The 19,591-nt window shown below is 38.8% G+C and overlaps 1 protein-coding gene across 1 annotated transcript in view; it reads right to left on the reverse strand.

The window, feature by feature from the left end:
- Bzw2 (basic leucine zipper and W2 domains 2) overlaps positions 1-19,591 on the reverse strand; it is a 59,368-nt gene that overhangs the window by 25,735 nt on the left and 14,042 nt on the right. Inside the window, exons 2-4 of the mRNA XM_008837606.3 lie at positions 11,191-11,255; positions 7,454-7,630; positions 3,351-3,454 (exon numbers count right to left, since the gene is read on the reverse strand). Of these exons, the coding sequence (XP_008835828.1) occupies positions 3,351-3,454; positions 7,454-7,630; positions 11,191-11,248 (339 nt within the window). The 5' untranslated portion in view covers positions 11,249-11,255. The remainder of the gene's footprint in view (positions 1-3,350; positions 3,455-7,453; positions 7,631-11,190; positions 11,256-19,591) is intronic.

Here is a 19,591-nt window from a genome sequence, read left to right on the forward strand (position 1 = left end):
GCTCCTTTCTTTTACCAGTTCTACCTATGTGAAGATAAGTCAAAGGTCCTGCTTGAGACCATGGCTGGCTTCGCTTGGAAGCATGGAGGAAATGATTTCTCTGTGGTGACCCTCCTCTTTGTAGACTGGACACTGGTTCAAGTGCATCTGGTGGGGTCTCCTTGGCCCCCTTGATCAAGAGGACAGGTGACCTACCACCATTACAGGACATTTTGAGAGATGCTCATAGTCCCCTGGAACTAGTTGACCTAGGAGGGCAAGGAGCAAAAACTGTCCTTTATGCCCCTCTGACCAAATTATTATAGGCCTCAAAGTATGTCTGTTAAACATCCAAGAAGGTTATTAAAAGTACCAGACTGGTGGAACTAACCAAAGGCCTTTTTAAAAGCACTCAGTTTAACAGTCAACAAATCTTTTGCATTTTATTTACTTATTGAAATTAAAAATATTTTTACTGAGTTTAAGAGCTTCATATGATGTATTTTGATCATATTCAGATCTTTCTCCCCATCTGCTCCCCCTCCTTCCCTCTCACTACCCTCCACCTGATTATAATTTTTTTTTAAAGCTTATCATCTCTAATTTGTCTCCCCAAATACTCTTCAGTGTGGGTCCATCCACTGGAGCCTTGTCATTGTACCCAGCATCACATTATTAAGGAAAATTGACTCCCCCTCTCCCAGCAGCTATCAGTTACCAATATTTCCTCAGCTAGGCTTGGGGCTTCTTAGCCACCTCCCACTTTCTATGCTGGAAATTTGTCTGACTGGAACTTATGTAATTCTTGTGTATCCTGTCACAAACGCTGTGAATTCATAGGAGAAACTGCCCTGCTACAGGGACAACATGGTTTCCTGTAGTCATCCGCCACCTTTTTTTTTTTTTTTAAACATTTTTAATTTAGTGTGTCTGTATCTGTGTGTGTGTGTGTGTGCGTGTGTGTGTGTCTGGGTGCACTGGCACCATCGCACTCTTGTGGTAGTCAGAGGACAATTTTCAGGAGTTGGTTCAACTCACCTGTTAAAAGAAGCCATTCTACTTATGATGAAAAGGCAAAGCTACACCATTTACATTTACAGGAATAAATGGTCCAGGTTTTCTGATCTTTCTTTTCATTGGACTTCAAATACTGATTATTAATAAACCTGTATTTGGAGTGAATATTTGAAGCTAAAAACTATATGTGGAAAGATGAGGCGTTGCTCCTATATGGTAGACTAGAACCTGCTTGCTGCTAATATTAGTAAAGAAATCTGATTTAGAAATGATGATATCACCCAACCATGGTGGCACAGGGAGTCAGCCTAGGTTATATGTGACCCAATCTCAAGAACCCAGAGAGGAGCTTTGGAACTGAGCATACTGTGTTTGGCATCTATTTCCTCAAAGGAGAACATGGTTTTAGAGGGCAGACTAGTGTCTGAACCAGTGAATCCTGTCTGCTTAACCTTAATTGTTCTATTTTTTAAAGCTTTACTTTTCCTCTTCTGGTACTGTTTGAATACAGGGTGTTGTGCATGCTGGGCAAGCACTTTAGCATTAACCTACAGCCCTGGGCTTTTTTTTTTTTTTTCTTTTAATCTGCTACACATTGAATTGATTAAATATAAAGTGGGAAAGATATCTATTTGCTAAGATAGCAAAGACCATGTATGCGAAATGACATACATTTTACTTTTATTTTTAATTGTTTTTATGTTCTCTCTCTCTCTCCTCTCTCTCTCTCTCTCTCTCCTTTTCATCTCAGTGCTAACAATGTGTGTTCTAGAGTCAGACTGCTTGGGCTGAAGTCCTGGCTCTGCCCTTTCCTAGCGGCACCAGTTCAGAAAGAACTTCTCTGGGTCTCTGTTTCCTCATGTGGAAAACAGTGGTGCTTACCTCATGCTTGTTGTGAAAGTTCAGTGAACTAACAATTCGTATGAAGAATCTAAACAAGGGCCTAGTATGCTGTAAGCACTCAGTTTAATAGTCAACAAATTACAGATGTTTAACCTCAAGGGAAAGAGACGTACTGCCCTGGGGCTTGTCCTAAATTTAGTTGGGAACAGAGATTTTGCAGTGCTGGGGATTGAACTAAGGGCCTTGTACATGCTAGGCAAGTGTTGCTGATTGAGCAGCACAGCCAGCCCAACACTTGACTCTTAAGGAGAGTCCATAATAGACCCAGAACAAAACCATACCAGGCCTGGGTTGGCTATTTGGTGCATATGTTCATTTTCATAAGGCAATGTCTAATAAGCTGCTGCATTTTGCTCCTTCCTGACCTTAATTTTTACCATGTTAATCTAGACAAAATGACATTTCATAATTTTAATTAAAATATCTTCAAGTTACAGTGAGTTTGGAACATGTTTCACACATTTCAGGGGGATCCATGTGCTCTCCTTTGAAATGTCTGCATGATCCTCTCCTAATAGGATACTTACCCTTTTGTTATTGACTTGTAGTTCTCCATTTAACATGCCTATGAATCTTACAGGTTTTATGCATTACAAATAATTCTTATCTCTTAATATTTTTTTCTGAGATTGAGTCTAATGAAGCCCAAGGCTCACTTCCAACTCACTATGTAGCCAAGGATGACTTTGAACTTCTGATCTGCCTCCCTCTACCTCCCAAGCCCTGGGATTATAGGAGTGGGCTTTGTGCATGCTAGGCAAGCACAAGGATGAGTTACATCCCCAAGTCTTTTCTTCTTACTTTTTAATAGCTACATTGTCAATACAGCTTGCCAAACTTTTAACCGAGTTTTACTCTTTGGTATTGTTATAAGCAATACTATGACGACCATCACAGTAGGTGCCATTTCTTACACACTCAAGCCTGGCTTCGAGAAGTAAAGTTACTGGGTCAAAGGGAATGTGTAGTTTTAGCATGAAAAGAGTGAAACTGCGTTCCCTAAAGAACAGGACCAATTTACACTTCCACCAGTAATTTCAGTAGGTACTTTGTACTCTTTTAAGAGAGAGGTGAAACATGGTATCTTTTTGTACCATTAATGCTTGCTGTCCTATGATTGTAACTCGCATCTTTTCATATGCTTAAGAATTATCTACCACTGTTTTTTTTTTTTAAACTGGGATTTATGAGCTGGAGAGATGGTTCAGCGTTAAGATCATTGGTTACATTTGCAGAAGACCTTGGTTTGATTCTCAGCATCGACATGGTGGCTCACACTTGTCCTTGATTCTAGTTATAGGGGATGCAACAACCTCTTCTGTCCTCTGTAGGTACCAGATATGCACGTGGTACACATACATACATACATACATATAGGCAAACATTCATACACATTTTTTAAAATCTTTAAAAAAAAAGACATATTTTAAAAAGTAGGTGCCAGACTCTACCTGAGCATAGTTTCGGATGGTTTCGTGATCTTCACTTGCGGAGAACACACAGTGGTTGGTCATCTTGGTCTTGTCACCATCATCTATGCGTGTTCCTCCAGGGGCTGAAAAGACAAAAGTAATTACAGTTAGGACAATTCCAAAATGGTGCCCGGGGAACATGAAGGAAAACAATGAAAGCAGATGTTCAACGAGTCACACTGAATGTCATAGGATGTATACATGTAAATAAAGACATGTTGCTATAGTTTGGGTCCAATATAACCCAAACCAGTTGTTCTATTTCGCAGTGACCACACTTGGGACACTGCTGTTCCCTATCTTTGCCTTCACTAGAGCTTATCACTGTAAAGCTGCTAGTTCTTTTTAAAGTGTGTATTTAACCATGAAAGCTAAAGATTACCTTCTATTCAGTGAATTGGATTTCATCCTCTGATGGAATAATCAGGCCATGGCTCTATCAGGATTGGTAACACATTGCGGGACCTAGTTCACCTAAATGTGGAGCTGAACAGATCCAACTCCTTTTTTGAAAAGATGTGTTGCTTTTTTTTTTTAAAACTTACTGTATATGTGTTTGAGTGCAGGTGCCTGCAGAGAGCAGAACAGGGCATCAGAGCCCCTGGAGCAAGGATTCCTTCCATTCCATTCAATGGAGGTCTTTCCTTAGCTCACAGACTCCCCCACTGGGCTTTAGACTACAGCAAATAGTTTTGAAAAGAAATTAGTTTTAGAAAAATTGGCTCCTCCTTCAATTAACTTATGTGCCAAATTTAATTAGCCTTTTTAAAATGAATATAAGGACCTGGAACAAATTATGCTGAAATAATCTTCTCAAACTGCTGGACTAATTCCTTCATAGTAAAAATTAGAGAACTGAAAAGTCTGGCTTTGAAACTGCAGTCTTTGCTCTGAAGGAGCAAAACAAAAGTTTTAAAATTGCATTAACACAAGATACACCTTTTACACACTGATAATATGGCCATAGCTTGCATTTCAAATTTTGTTTTCCCCTATGTTAGAGTCAAATATTAATTACCAATTCTCACTTTTGGAGTATAGCTACTTTCAAGGCAGAAGTAGTAAAAGAAATATATTCTTTATACAAATGAAAGAGCAGTAACCATCTGTAAGAAAGAGCACAACCATCTGTAACTCCAGTTCCAGGGGAATCTGACACTTTCTTCTGACTTGTGTGGGCACTGCGTAGCACGGGTACACTTACATACATGCACATAAAATAAATGTAATAAATAGAGGATTTTTTTTAAAAAAGAATGTACTGTCTTGCTTCATTAACTACATCATAAAGTGGATTCAGAGGCATCTGGGGTTATGTAACCTGGGCTAAGTAAGTTGCACCAAACATTTTGCCCTGCCTTCCTCTTAGATAGGCACAGTGTAAAGGAATGCCATGTGGGCTACAGAGCTAAATCTGCTGCTGATGGTAAATAAGCCCTTGAGATAATCAATGCAAAGTGTGCTGATAATTTAACATATTTCTGGGGAAGGGGACTGTGACTGAAAGTGAATAAGGGGCTCTAAGGATTGCACAAGAAAGACAGAAGGCCAAAGACTGCTGCCTGGAGGTCACTCAGGAAAGAAAACAAGAGACAGTTGTAATATGCTCGAGGGCTTAGATTGTCTTCAGTGGAAATGAACAAACTGCATAAACAGTTCCAAACACAAAGTTTCACAAGATGGACTGATGTAGCCATGTGTGACATACTTGCTGAAGATTATTCCTACAGAGTTGCCAGTGTATTGATAAAATAGATTGTGATCAGCAAATACTAAAATCTAATAGTCTATTAGGAAATGCTCAATGAAAAGTATTTATCATTATTTAATAAATAAAGATCTAGAAAACTGGCAAAACTGAGTATTTAACATTGCTAAAGATGTAAGAAAGTTAACCAAAATTCCCTTTGACTGCTTAGTTTTCTTTCTCAGATATAAACACCCCCCCCTTTAATCCATTCATTAATCCTTTGCCAAGGACATTCAAGATAAGGACATAGAGATCTGTGTACAAACACTGATGATGCTTATAATGCTAAAAACCGGAAACAAAAAAATTCTTTAACATCAGCTTGGCTGTAGTTTTTAAAATCATCCTAAACAAAATACTTAAGGATTTGAAAAGCAAAATGTATTTGTTTAGCAAATATAAATTAAAATGCATAGTATCATATGTGTATAAAATCACTTAATTCATAAAAATTTATGAGGTAAAGATATTTCTCGAAAAGAATAAACCAAAATATTATCAATGGCTACTCCTGGGAATTGGGATTTGAACACATTATAGTTTTTATACTTGGACTTGAATTCTACGGTGAAGAGTGATTTGGATAAACAGTTACAAAAACAAAATTAATTCAGTATCAGTGAAAGTTAGCAATGGAGAACAAAGGTCTGACAGTGTAAGGGACCATGTTTCAAACAGAGCATGTGAAACAGGAGCTCACTCAGAAGAGGCTCCACCTCAAAATGGAGGAACATATACATCCTGTCTCAAAGCCTAGGCACCACTGGAGGAATACATACATACTGTCTCAAAGCCTAGGCAGTGTTTCTCAAAGAAAGGGCAGCTGACATTTGAGAAGGGCAAATTTTCACTGCGCTGATTGTCTTTGCACCTATGTCCAAGTCTTTATAATAATAAAAATATTTCTAAACATTTGCAATTATTTCCTAAATAACTGAAGATCGCAAGTGTAAGAAAACTAATCATTTCTAATATTGTATAGTTACCATGGAAGCCAATTATAACTAAGAACAAAAGAGTCTGGCAAGATGACTTAATTGTTAAAGCACTTTCTATGCAAGTGTGAGGACTGGAGTTCAGATCCCCAGAATACACATAAAATGCCAGGTAGGTGTTTGGAAGGTGGAGCCGGGATTCTCAGAGCAACCAGCTAGCCCGATTGCCTATCAGGAAGCTCCGGGCTGGACTGAGACCTTGCCTCATTGAATAAGGAGGAAGAGCAATGAAGCAGGATTCCCCGCATCAAACTTGGGCTTCCACATACATGTGCACCTACACACATGCAAAACATGCACATATACACATGTATACCATAACACATACACCACGCATGCACGCACAAAAATGGAAAAAGAAAGGGGTAAGGCACTAGGAACCATTAGGAGGCTCTAGTTGTTTAAGATACCATAAGTCACTGGGTCAGGCTCTCAAAAGCTAGTGTCCGGAGGCTTTTTCCTTCTCATTTTTGACCTTTTAGTCTTTATTTTTGACCTTTTAGTCATTTGGTCCAGCTGTTTGGTATTCTTTAATTCATTTCAAAGCCTTTTTCTTTCATGCTTCTGCTCAGAGATACAGCCTTCCATCTTTAATCCTTCTGGCCATATACAATATTTACAATTCAAAGCATCTCTTAAAAAACTATATTTCAGGGGGCTGGAGAGATGGCTCAGTGGTTAAATCCACTGGCAGCTCTTGTAGGAGCAGGGTTCAATTCCTAGCACCCACATGGAGGCTAATAACCACCTATAACTCCAGTTCCAAAGGATCCAATGTCCTCTTCTGACCTCCATGGGCATTGCATGATATAGGTACACTTACAAACATGCAGGCAATACTCATATACACAAAATAAAAATAAGTAAAATATTTCAAAGACGTTTCTATTTATGGACAGAATGGCATTAGCTAAACCTTAGAAATTATTTTAATTTCTTGACAGCACATTTCAGTGTACTGAAATGGATGCGGTTGGAAAGAAAAGCTGCCATTTGATATTTGGGCTCATTACCTACACTGGAGGATGTAGACAGCATATACAAATACACAATGTCCTACTCTACCATAGACATGAGCCCTCTATGCACCCCCACACACATTTGAGCATTAGGGCATATGAAGTAGTTAGCTTTGGGCTAAATCCAACTGGCTATGTTGTAATATTAACAGAAACCCAAAGGTCTATGCATTTTATAAACCAGTAATTACTTTGAACCCACATGAATAGATTCCAAACTTAATGAAGGTCACTTACAAGCTTTTACCTTTTGAGGAACTATGGCAATAGGATTAAAATACACACACAGCACAGGAAGAGCTACACCTCATGGCTTACCAAGCATACTGCCAGCCACCAGGATATCAAAGAGTGTGTCTGCATAGCGACGATAATCTAATCTTGAGCCCGTAGAATCCAAAAATTTGGCTACAGCTTCAAGGTCATCACCAGCTTCATTAAGCCCTTGGACAAGTGTATCCCTGAAGACTGTGGGTTCGAATTTCTCTTTTTCATCTGAAATAAAAAGTTTATTAATTATTTCTTGACATTGCCCCACATATATTCACATGTTCTTCAAAGAAACTGGCCATACATTCCTTTTCTTCACTGTTCTTTATTTGTGAATATTCAACAACTGAACAATAATTCAAGTTTTCAGAGTTTCACATTCTGACCGCCCCCCCCTTTTTTTTTGCTCTTTTTGAGACAGGGTCTCTCTGTAGCCCTAGCTGGACTGGAACTCAGTATGTAGACCAGGCTGGCCTTGAACTCATAGATCTGCCTACCTCTGCCTCCCAAGTGCTGGGATTAAAGGCATGCGCCACCACGCTCGGCTTCTGAAACTCCATTTTTAAGCATTTACTCACAAATTATGTAATCCTGTACAACAGGATCATAAAATTATTTTAATACATAATAACATTAATGATTGTTCATTGTTCATTTATGCAATATGTAGGCTAGGTTACAAAAGTATGCATGCAATCTATTAAGTCTAAACATAGGAGAAAAAAAATATTGTTAACCTCAAGTTATTATTTCATCTAAGATTAAGAAAGAAAATAATCCAGAGCATCACCAAAGAATATACAGGTAAGACTGAGAGGAAGAAAGAGAGAGGCTTCCTTTCATACAAGACAAGTTCCTTTAGAGTACTTAAAGATCGAGAAAGAAAATAATCCAGAGCATCACCAAAGAATATACAGGCAAGGCTGGGAGGAAGAAAGTAAGAGGCTTCCTTTCATACAAGACAAGTTCCTTTAGAGTACTTAATATTTAGTATGTTATATGAGTAATTTATATAGGTCCAAAGCAGGTCTATGGCTTTTCTCTTTCTGACTTCTTGACATTCAGTGTTGATTCCAAAGTGGTGTGTGTGTGTGTGTGTGTGTGTGTGTGTGTGTGTGTGTGTGTGTATGCATAGGGGTTGTATCTATTAATATTTTCCTATAAAATATAACATTTCAGAATATTTACTTATTCACTGAAAGACATTGGGGGGGGGCTTCAAAAACAAAACAAGTTGATAGATGAATTCTTTCTTTGTGGTCCTTTGAGGAGCAGCCCTGGGAGCAGTTCTGTCTCCCAGAACCACGTGAGTGTTTAAATTACGTGCTTTCATAATTTTGATAAAATTAAAACTACATTTAAAATCCAAACTGCCTGGTTTATTGTACAAAAAGGCCATTTGCAGTTAGTCGTCTAACATAAAGATGGGTGATAAGTGGTTAACATCATTCAACCCCAGCATTAGAACCACAGAAGAATGGTATTCCTAGTACCAGTCGGAGTCACAGGGCATGAGATACCATAAAGACATACATAAATGAACTGGAACAGTATTCATTATAACAATAGATAAAAAGACCTTTTGATGCCATAAGGAAAACATTATGTAGCCAACAACATGCAAATGATGACAGCATGCAAATGATGGCTAAGAATTCTAGAGGAACACAGTATGTAGAGCCACAGGCCAGAGTAACTGTAGCTTTAAGCTCAAGAAACCCACTGGTAGGTAGAGAAAACATCACCTTTTACCCAGAATCTAACCAAAGGGTAATTTTCCTGCCTCCTAGGAAACAGATGTTTTCTTTCCTATGATACGAGAACACAGGATATAAAAAGACCATAGGCCATTTGCTAAATCTTTTGACTAGCTTCAACTGAAGCCACAATTCAGAGTTTGATGATTTCAGAAAATTATAAACTGAAGCACTGGGAAATGCAGTTGGTAAAACCCAGGCTGTGCTAAAAATCCATGCAGAAGGAACTTTTTGGTTTCTAAGAGACAACTTAAAATTTTGGGTTTGTAAAAAGTCCTTCACTTTCTTATTGTAATTTTCCAAAGAAATTGCCAACGAGAGAAACGTAAAAGAAAGTATATCATGACCAAGGACATTTTAGTGAGTGTGATGGTTGGTGGTTAACTTGATAAAATCTAGAATCACGTGGAAGCTGGGCCTGGGGCATGTCTGTAGGGGGTTATTGTACTTATGCTAAATGAGGTGAGAAGACCTGTCTGTGGGTGGCATCACTCCCTAGGCAAGGGACTCTTGACTGTGCACGAGTGGGGAAACTGAGCTGAGCACTAGCATGCACGTATTCTCGATCTCTTCTGACTGTGGACATAATGTGATCAGCTGCTTAAAGCTGATGCCTTGACGTCCCCACCATGACGGACTGCACCCTCATACTGTGAGGCAGAATAAACCCTTCCTCTTTTAAGCTGCTTTTGTCAGAGTATCTTATCACAGCAACAGGAAAAGAAATGAAGACAGTGAGAAATAATGCATTCAGTCACAATTATCACTAACAGCTTGGAAACTGTGCTAAGTTGTAGTGGCATGATAGGATTAATAATATTTTTTGCAGGCTGGGAAATATGTCTCCCCTTTACCAATTCTATTAAGAGGAACAGGGCTGGAGATGGAGCTTAGTGGTACAGTACTTATCTCACATGTGCACATATACAAGGCCCTGGGCTCAATCCTGAGAACAGAAGATGTAAAAAAGAAAAGGAAAAAGAAAAAGAAAATAGGGAAATCACGGTGTGCATGGTCATCCATGCTTATAATCCCAACACTCTGGAGGCTGAGGCAAAAGAATTGCTGCATGTTCAAACTAGCTGTAGTTACATAATGAATTCTAGGCCAGCCTGGGCTTATAGTGAATTCCACCCTAGCCAGGGCTACAATATGAGACCCTGTCTGAACAACAAAACAAAACACTCAACGAGGAACAGAAAATTCCTATTCCTGAAAATGGCAACAACATCATTTTGCTCGTTCCTTTCAACATCAACTCGCCAACTCGTCCTGTTTCTTCTTTGAAACAGTTTCTTCATTGAGTTCAACATTTTTGTATCTAAGAGGATATAACTGTTCAAAGGCAACAATAAAAATTATATATTTAAGATATATAACTATACAAAACTTTATTTTTGTGCAAAATATAATTGTAAAGCTGATAATTTATAACACTGTGCAAAACTAAGTATAAAATTTTGTTTTAAATTCTGTTTACACAGAAAGGACAGTAGCATAAACATTATATTTAAAGTCATTTACACAAACAGAACTTACCATTCCTCATCAAACTGGGTCTGTTACTGCTTTACTCACAATAGGAGTAACTGAAAATACTGCAACAGATTTAATCTGACTACTGAAAAAGCAAAAAAAATCCTCTTCAGTAGCTCTCTCCCTAATTAACTTTTCTTTATGTATTACTTTCTTTGCTATCAATACTTTCTCAAAACCCCCAAATGAAAGCAAAAATCAAATACAAACAGTAAGGTCAAAAAGTTTGTTTTAAAAAAAAAAAGCAGCAACATTTATCAATCACCTTCATTTTGCAGTTTGGGATGCATAGAGCAGACAGGCTGGGCTATCTGATACCAAACACACAAGCAACTGGCTGCTCTGTGGCATCAGTGTACAAGAGATGCTATTCAGAGCTCAACTGTACTAGTGTGGTTAAGGGGAGTAGGGCATCATTCAAACTCTTCTACTCCATTCTAATAATTAGATTAGAACGTTAAGCGTACACACACAACATTAAAAAAAACCTACCCCTTTTCCGAGTTTTGAACCGCTGGCCTGTTAGCACTGGCTTCTGATGCTTATTCATAAAATTACTGAAAAAGAAAATAAAGTTTATGCAGTTTAAGTAAGTAGTTTCATAGACATATATGGTGAATAAGAACATGTTCAACCTAAACTGTAAGTAAATATGGCTTTTATAGCTTCTGAACTAGAAATTTAAAGTTTATAAATACCTCCTGTTAGCAAGGACATCAGGAAAACAACCACAAATATCAACTATGGCAGGGGTTAGACTGTGCCATACTTTTAAGGAGTATGTAGTGAGTATTTATAAATATTTATGTGCATATAACCTGTGGTCTGTCTAACCATCGCTCTACTGGCAATCAATCCTATAGTTACACCCATGAATGGATGCAAATATATATGCATGTAAGAGATTTAGGTTCAGCATTGCCGGATTCATGAAAAATAGAGCATTAGATGCTCATCAGTAAGTACTATAATTTAGCCACTGCATGGAACATTATGGAGTCTTACAAATGAATGAATTAAATTTAACTGTATTCCATCCCTGATTCTGACTCCATCTCTGATATAAGTATATTAAATCTGTCTTTTCCCATCACATACTGAATTCTAGCCATACTGTCTTCCTCTTTTCCTTCAGAAGAAGTCCAGTTTCTGAGGCTCCATGGCTGCCCCTCTCAGGTGGGCTCTTCCCCATTGTCCACATTGCTTACCCAAGTCATTCACAAGCATCCTTCGCAGAGGCCTCCCTGACCTAATAGAAGTGTCACACTTCCACCTCAGTGAGCTTTCTAGTCTTTCACAGCCCTCAGCTTTTTGGGTCATTTTATTATCTAATATACTGTGGTCTGTTTCCCCCATGAGTGTAACCTCAATGAGGGCAGGAACCTTCTAGGTTTTATATGGTTCAATATCTTTAACAACTAAAACCTAGGCAAATTGTAAACACTGAATATATAATCAAATAAGCTGCTACGCTAACATGAAACTACTCAATTTTTAATAAGAAAAAAATTTGCAAGAAAGATTACAAAAGTTTTAAAAAATAACTTGAAGCTGGGTTTGTTGACACAGGCCTGTAAAAAAGGGGGGGGCTGTAGCTCAGTAGTAGAGCACTTGCTTAGCATGTATGTTCAATTCAGGTTCAATCTCCAGTACCACCACAACACACACAAAAAAATTAGAACTTGAGAATACCTTGATTTCTTCAATAAAATAATGAAGCAAATTATTTAATTACTTCCCAAAGTTAAAAAATAAATCCTTAAAACACGGAAAAAAAAATCATTACTCAATTTATTAAACAAAATTTCCTTCCCAGGGCTGGGGCTGTGTGCTGCTCAGTCGTCAAGCACCTGCCTAGCATGTTCTAGGTCTGGAGTTTTACCACCAGAACCAACAAAACAAACAAACAAAAAAAACCCCCAAAATCTCTTCATCATTGAGAATTTAAAGTCAATCATTGTTTAAGAAGTCAAAACAGCTTGGCTGGTGGCAAACGCCTTTAATCCCAGCACTAGGGAGGCAGAGACTGGCAGATCGCTGTGAGCTCAAAGCGAGCCTGGTCTACCTAGTGAGTTCCAGGTCAGCTACAACTACAGGGAGACGAAAGAAAAGAAAAGAAAAGAAAAGAAAAGAAAAGAAAAGAAAAGAAAAGAAAAGAAAACTATAAATAAACACAAATCTTAACCTTTAAAAAAATATTTTATTCATTATTTTAATTTTATGTGTATGACTATATTGCCTGCATGTATGTAAGTGTACCACTGTCGTGCAATGCCACAGAGGTCAGAAGAGGGCTTCGGATTCCCCTGGAACTGGAGTTGAATCCACCCTGCTTTGAGATACAAGGACAACAAGCCTGAAGGGGCCAAGGTGGGGAAGTTCAGAAGCTTTACAACCCAGAGCAACAGTGGAAGGAGCCAGTATAGACTAGAGCAAGGGTGAAGAGAGTGGCCGATCACTCTATGTTCAGGGCAACTCTGCACAGGAAGGAGTTACAAATATTAGAAACTTAATCAGTGAAAACCCATTTCATGTGGAACATCTAACTAACGCTTTATTTATTAACTGCAAAACTCATTCAGAAAACTCCCTGTTGGTCTATGCATCAGATTTACTCAGCACAGGCAAACAACTGGTGCAAAGTGAAGACATAGTGTGTTTCCCTCATATATCCATTCCCCCCAAACAGCAAATATTATCATTTATTATCATTTTAACAACAAAAAAATCATTAAGAATTTGAGTATCATTATGATATTTGGAAAAAAAGAAACACAAACATCGTCTCGCAAGAAGTTACTCTCCGTCAAAAATGTTCTCAAAAGTTTTATTTTTGATCTAGAATACAAACTCATGAAATTCCCTAGTTAACTCAGTCTTTTCACTTTGTTCTTTTTTTTTTTTTTTTTTTTGAGTCTGTGTTACTTCACTTTTACCACAGAACGTACTGCATAAGAGAATTACTCTTTAAAAGCTTTCGATTTTATATGGACTGCAGTTCTAATGCTGAAGATTTTCTTCATAGTCTGCTTATGGAGACTGTTATCACCATCAAGATAAGTCTATAAAGAGAATAATGCAATACCACACCAACATATGCATGCAAAGATTTATAAACACCACAGTTTAAAACAAACGAAACCTAACAGGCACAGTGCAGACTAAATGAAGAGACTGTGTTCACCCAGAGTATCTATCCCCCAGTTGTTGCTATTTGGAGCAGAGGTACAGCTTTCCTCTAATTTTAGCTCTCTGTGCTACACTATAATCTGCTTCATCAAGGGTCAGCCTTTATAAGGTCTTCACTGAGCCCTTATAAAAGCATTGGCCTACAAAAAAGCAGGGCACTTGGGATTAAAAAATGAAGGAAGCTCAAAACCTAGGGAAATAGTGAAGAAACAGTAGGAAACAACATTCTATTAGGACAGTGTCGAAGGCTTGCATTTACTATATTGCACTATAATTTGAAACCAACTAAAAGCATCATTGGCCTTCTAAAAAACCAACCAGATGTGGCAGGCACACTTGTATTCCCAGCACTTGCGAGATTAGGAGAGGAGGATTGTGAGTTTGAATTCAGCCTTCATCGATCCTACCTCAGACAATGGGGTAAACAAAAAAACATGCCAACAACAAAAACTGCACAACCCAAACATATACAGACAACATCATCTCATATCCCACCAAAATGGAACACCTCTATAGTTTAAAGCAGTATTAAAGTTTGTATATAGCTGGGTGTGGTGGCACCGTATTCCTGTAATGTCAGCAGCTGAGAGTAAGAGGGTCGGGAGTTAAAGGCCAGCCTGGGCTACATAGATCAAGGTCAGCTTGGGCTACATACTGAGATCATTTCAAAGGGGGGAAAAGTATATAAAATGTTAAACAAATGGATTTAATCATTTCCTCTTAACTAGATGATAATTCTAGAATAGCCCACAAGATAAACAAACATAAAAATATTTAAATTGGTTTCAATAAAAAATTTGAAAAAGCTTATTAATGAGGTAAGCACTTTGGAAAGATTTTGAAGTCTACTGTGTCAGCTATGCTCGCCTCACCCAGCTCCATCAGTGTTTTAGCTGTCCTGGTGTCCACTGCATGTCTGGGTCTCATGTCACTATGCTAATCCTGCTGCTTGGTCAGCCTACTCAAGAGTACCGCGGTGGATGTTGACTGCTCACTCTTGCCTGGCATTCCTGTTTTCTTTTTTTTTTAATTCCCTCTAATTTGTAAAGCAGCTGATCCACCAGAAAGGACCTAATCTTCCAGGGAATGATGGTTTTCACCTAGTATTTGAAGGTTTCTTCTAATACTCTATTTTTGACTGTAATTTTAGTTTGCTTCAGCTTATCTTTGAATTATAGTAGTAGCCTGTCTTACATGATTTAATCCTGCACTTACTGACAGTATGCATATAATATTTATGCACATAACTTCAACTTAAAACAGATATACTCTCCAGCAAGATAGCTGTATTTCAATAAAACTTTATTAACAGAGCAGGTAGTGAACCAGATTGGCCCCCTAGGTGAGAGTGTGAACAATGTACTCAATACAATTGCCTGTTACAAGGAAGTACTCTATGTCAACACTGTCTAATATGGTAACCAGTAGACACATCTGACCACTGAACCCTTAAATTATGGCTCCTATGACTAAGGACCTAAATGTTTACTTCTTTCTCATTAGCTTAAATTTAAATAGAGAATCCAATAGTTACCATGTTAGCCAATATAATTCTAAAGTAATTCTTATGGCTTCAAATAATAAAAAGACATCCAATTTTTATTTAATACTTTTCAAATAAAGTAGCTCTGCAGACCATTTGGCCCAAATGTCAAAGAGATCTGGCTGTAGCGGGCAAGACAAGAAAAGGCACCGCCTTACAAAGAGACCTTTCTGCACAGTCCGGGATGGCTTACAACTTTAGGAGAAAGGATTTCAGAGTCTTTGAAAGTATAGAGGGACAAGTATTACCTCCAAAGTGGAAAGTATCTCATCAAGACCTAAAAGCAACAAACAAAACTCAATAAATCTATTCTCATAAAGCACTCTGCTTATTAGCAATTATTACGTGTTCTAGATTAGTCAGATAATTTGCCATTAAAAGAAAATATTTCCCATAATTATGATTCTCTTTTCCATGAAAGCTGAGATTGCAAGAAAAGCATAAAATCTTTACAAGAACATGTTTGATATAGGAAAACTTCTAGGTTGATATTGTAGCAAAGATCTCTCAAGCTAAACAAAACTGATTTCTTTAGAGGTTTTGGATTTACTAATTTTATTGGAAGTTTTTATGTGTTTTTATGAAGTGCACATGTGTGCGTGTGCGCATTCATGAAGTGACTCTTTTCCTCCTTCCCAAATCATAGCAAACCAGATCTTCTTAGGTTATTTCTTCCCATGGTCCTTGAAAAGCCCACAAGATGTATTAAAACCACAATGCTAATGGTATTCTGATGAAGCTGGGGTCTTGTGACTATATAGACCTTCCACAATGTATGTGCATGCATCATGGTTAGGACAGCACCTCTGCAAGGCCATGCGGTTTTGTAAAACCATCTATGATGTTGAGTTCAATGCTGGTTGTTGTAGCTGTACAGAAGCTGTGGAAGGAGGCCTTCCAGGTGTCCTGTATCAGGAAGATGCTTCTAATGCTATATTCTAACAATGGAATCTCACCAAACCAAAGAGTCTCAGAAAAATGGTGTGTTTTAGTCCACTGTAAAGTTAGATTATCAGCAGTCAGATTTCCAAAGTTTGGAAGAGATGGTAAAATATCTCTCCTTTGAAGCATTAGGAGCCTGACTAAAAAAAGAACCCAAATTGGGACTATTCCCGGAGGAAGGGAGAGGAGCAGAACCAATAGCCTGTATTTCCAGGACAGCAGTGACCACTGTGCAGATCCCTCACCATTGACTGGGGAAGGTCAGATACACTTTGGTGCCACATGAAAAATCTGGTTCCCATTACTCTATGTTAAGTCCCTGTAGCTATGTATAATCACGATTCATGAGGATATCAGTGAAATTTGCAAATACTGAACAGCACCCAGGATTCAAAGTGGATGGGTAAGCATCAGTAAAACAAATCAGAAAGGGGTGAAAATCTTCCTTGGATCCATTATGAGTAGGAGGAAAATGAGTCGAGATTTCTGAAAAGAGTTGAAAGAGGGAAAATGGTTGTGAACAAATAGGCAATCTGCCAGTTAAATTAATAGTATGCTAGCCTCTAGGCCTATTCCCAAGAGTTATGAAGGGATCTTCAGAATTGCCCTACTACACAGTGTGACTTTGTGTATATATTTCATATTCATGAGAATCATCATAAGGAACCCAAATCTGATAGACTGAATTATATATTAAGGTGCAATTACACAAGGAGGTCATCAGGGATCCCAAGAAAACCCCCAAATTTTCTAGCTTTGGCAGTAATTCTTGGGATCTAACTGATATATTATTTGATGGAGACTGCCAAGTTGGCTCAAGGGATCTTGGTCCTCCTACTCCGATTGGATGGTCTGAGAATACAAACTGTAGGAAGAGCCTGAATACTGTGCCTTTGCCTCTGCTATTGTTTCAAGAGAGACCAGGATGGCCAGAAAGTTAATATCCTCTTCTAGTTGTTTCTCTGGGGACACAGTGACTAGTTGCATTGGCTAGTCATGTTTGCAACTTTATGGCAGAGACAAGCAGAAACCTAGTCTCCAGTGAACCTGAGGACAGACAGCACAGAGGACAGGGTAAATGTTATACACAGCATCCTACAGCTAACCTGAAAGGCAGATCAGGATCAGAAAGAAAAGCTTAAGAGCCCCAGAAATAGACAGAAAGGACAGCTGCCCAGTGGTGCTGGGGGGGGAGGCGGGCGCATACCTTAAGCAATTAAAAAAATATTTATTATTATTGTGAGTTGTCTGTATGTATACAGGCACACATGTGCCATGGCATGCTTTTGGAGGAAAACAACCTTATGAGGTCAGTTCTCTCTCCTTCCATCAAGAGATCCAGGAATGGAACCCAAGGAATCAGGCTTAGTGATAAACACTTTTATCCAATAAGCCATCTTGACAGCACCCAAGCACGTCTTTACTTTTCTCTTTTAAAAAGGATCTTAAGATCTACCATGGGTTCACAGCTCCAAGGAGGCCATTCTGTGTGTCCCCCTCTTCTGGAGTTATTTCTGGACCCAACTGCTTTAGCTTTTAATTTTGATGGCAGTAGAGGTGCTGGGAGGCACCGGGTGCAGTCCTTCCCAAACTGGCTCTAGCTCTTGAGTGTGTACATAATTTTATGAGAATCAAGTCACGCAGTTGGAATGGGGCATGGAAGAGCCCATATCAGAGCCAAGTAGAACCCAATTTCTATATTGCTGAAGAGTCTGTTGTCCTAGATGTGTAATATGTTGTACAAATAACTTAGCCTCAGCCAGCAAGGCTGCTCAGCAGGTAAGGGCATTTGCCAGCAAGCCTGACTACTTGTATTCTATCCCCAGACTTCTGCAAGCTGCTCTCTGACCTCCACACATACATAATGGTGTACACGTATACACACACAGACACACAGACACACACACACACACACACACACACGAGTTAATAAATATAAAAAGAGAGACTGAGACTCCAGGACTGCTCAAAGGCCAGAGGGCAGGGATAACTGTCTATAAGGCATTTCAAAAGGAGAGGGGAGCAATTTAGATTTTAGAAAGGCTTCAATCTGAAACAATGCAAGAGAGAACAATTTCAATCAGGTTTCTAAGGTTTCCTGGCACAATTTGCCCAAGGTCCTTTTTAGGATCTGGTTGACCCTCTACTTTTCTGTAAGACTGATGCCTGTAGGTAAAATGTGGATGGCACATAATTAGCAACACTAAAGCAATGTGGCGCCATGACTACTGTGGAGCCACTTGGGTCATCCTGGTGAGCTGCTTTACCTTGAGGCCTTTTTGTTCTGTTTGGAATGGCCTCTATCTCTGCCAAGGTGTCAAATAAGAGCAATAAACACTTTCAACTTCGGCAATTTGGAATCTGAGTGACATCTACTTGCCAATCTTCCTGGGAAAGTCTCTGTCCACTGGTTCTAGAGGAAGATGCCTAACTGTGGGGCTTGCTGAATGATACACAACTGAGTCAGCTCACCTCTCCCTACATGGCAAGAATCATGCAGGGCCTTGATTGCCTTGTACTGAACTGACTGGGGGAGTAACAAGATCTTATCTTTCTCCCAGCACTCCTCAGGTTTAGTGAGAATCTTTTTGTGTGCTTCTGTAATTTCTGAGTATTTGTTCACCAAAACTTCAGAAGGAACAGGGAGGGAAGCAGAGCCAGCTCATGACACCTCCTGGCACAAGAGGAGCCCTTTTTACTGCCAAATCAGCTATCCCATCTCCTTTTATGACCCGGTACGTGCTGTGATGCATAACAGCCAACTCTTCGGTTGTCTGTACTGCCCATCTTGCTTTCAGATAAAACAGGTTATTTCCTCGGATGTCTCTGTGGGAGGTTGTTCAGGGTGACCTGGGGATGCTACAGTCTTCTGGAGGACTGCTACAAATTCACATCTCTCCTTTGTCTGTTTGCTTCTTTTCTCTTGGACCCCAAGTCTATCCTCCATGAATGATCACTATCATTAATTCATTTAGGAGAGTTTAGGGTCCGAAAAGCAACTTCTTGTAATTTTTTCCCCCATGCCAAGGGTGGACTGGGTGACTTAAATGAGTTGATAGTCCCTGCCCTTCAGGAGACTCCAGACCCATATCTGCATATTTTCTTAGAGCTTCCATGACCATATATATGTGCACATATATATATATATATATGTATATAATTTTTTTAAAATAGAGAGAGAGAGAGAGAGAGAGAGAGAGAGAACATAAATTAAAAATA

Source organism: Nannospalax galili, unplaced genomic scaffold (assembly GCF_000622305.1).
Source record: "Nannospalax galili isolate Female #2095 unplaced genomic scaffold, S.galili_v1.0 scaffold719, whole genome shotgun sequence".
Taxonomy (NCBI): domain Eukaryota; kingdom Metazoa; phylum Chordata; class Mammalia; order Rodentia; family Spalacidae; genus Nannospalax; species Nannospalax galili.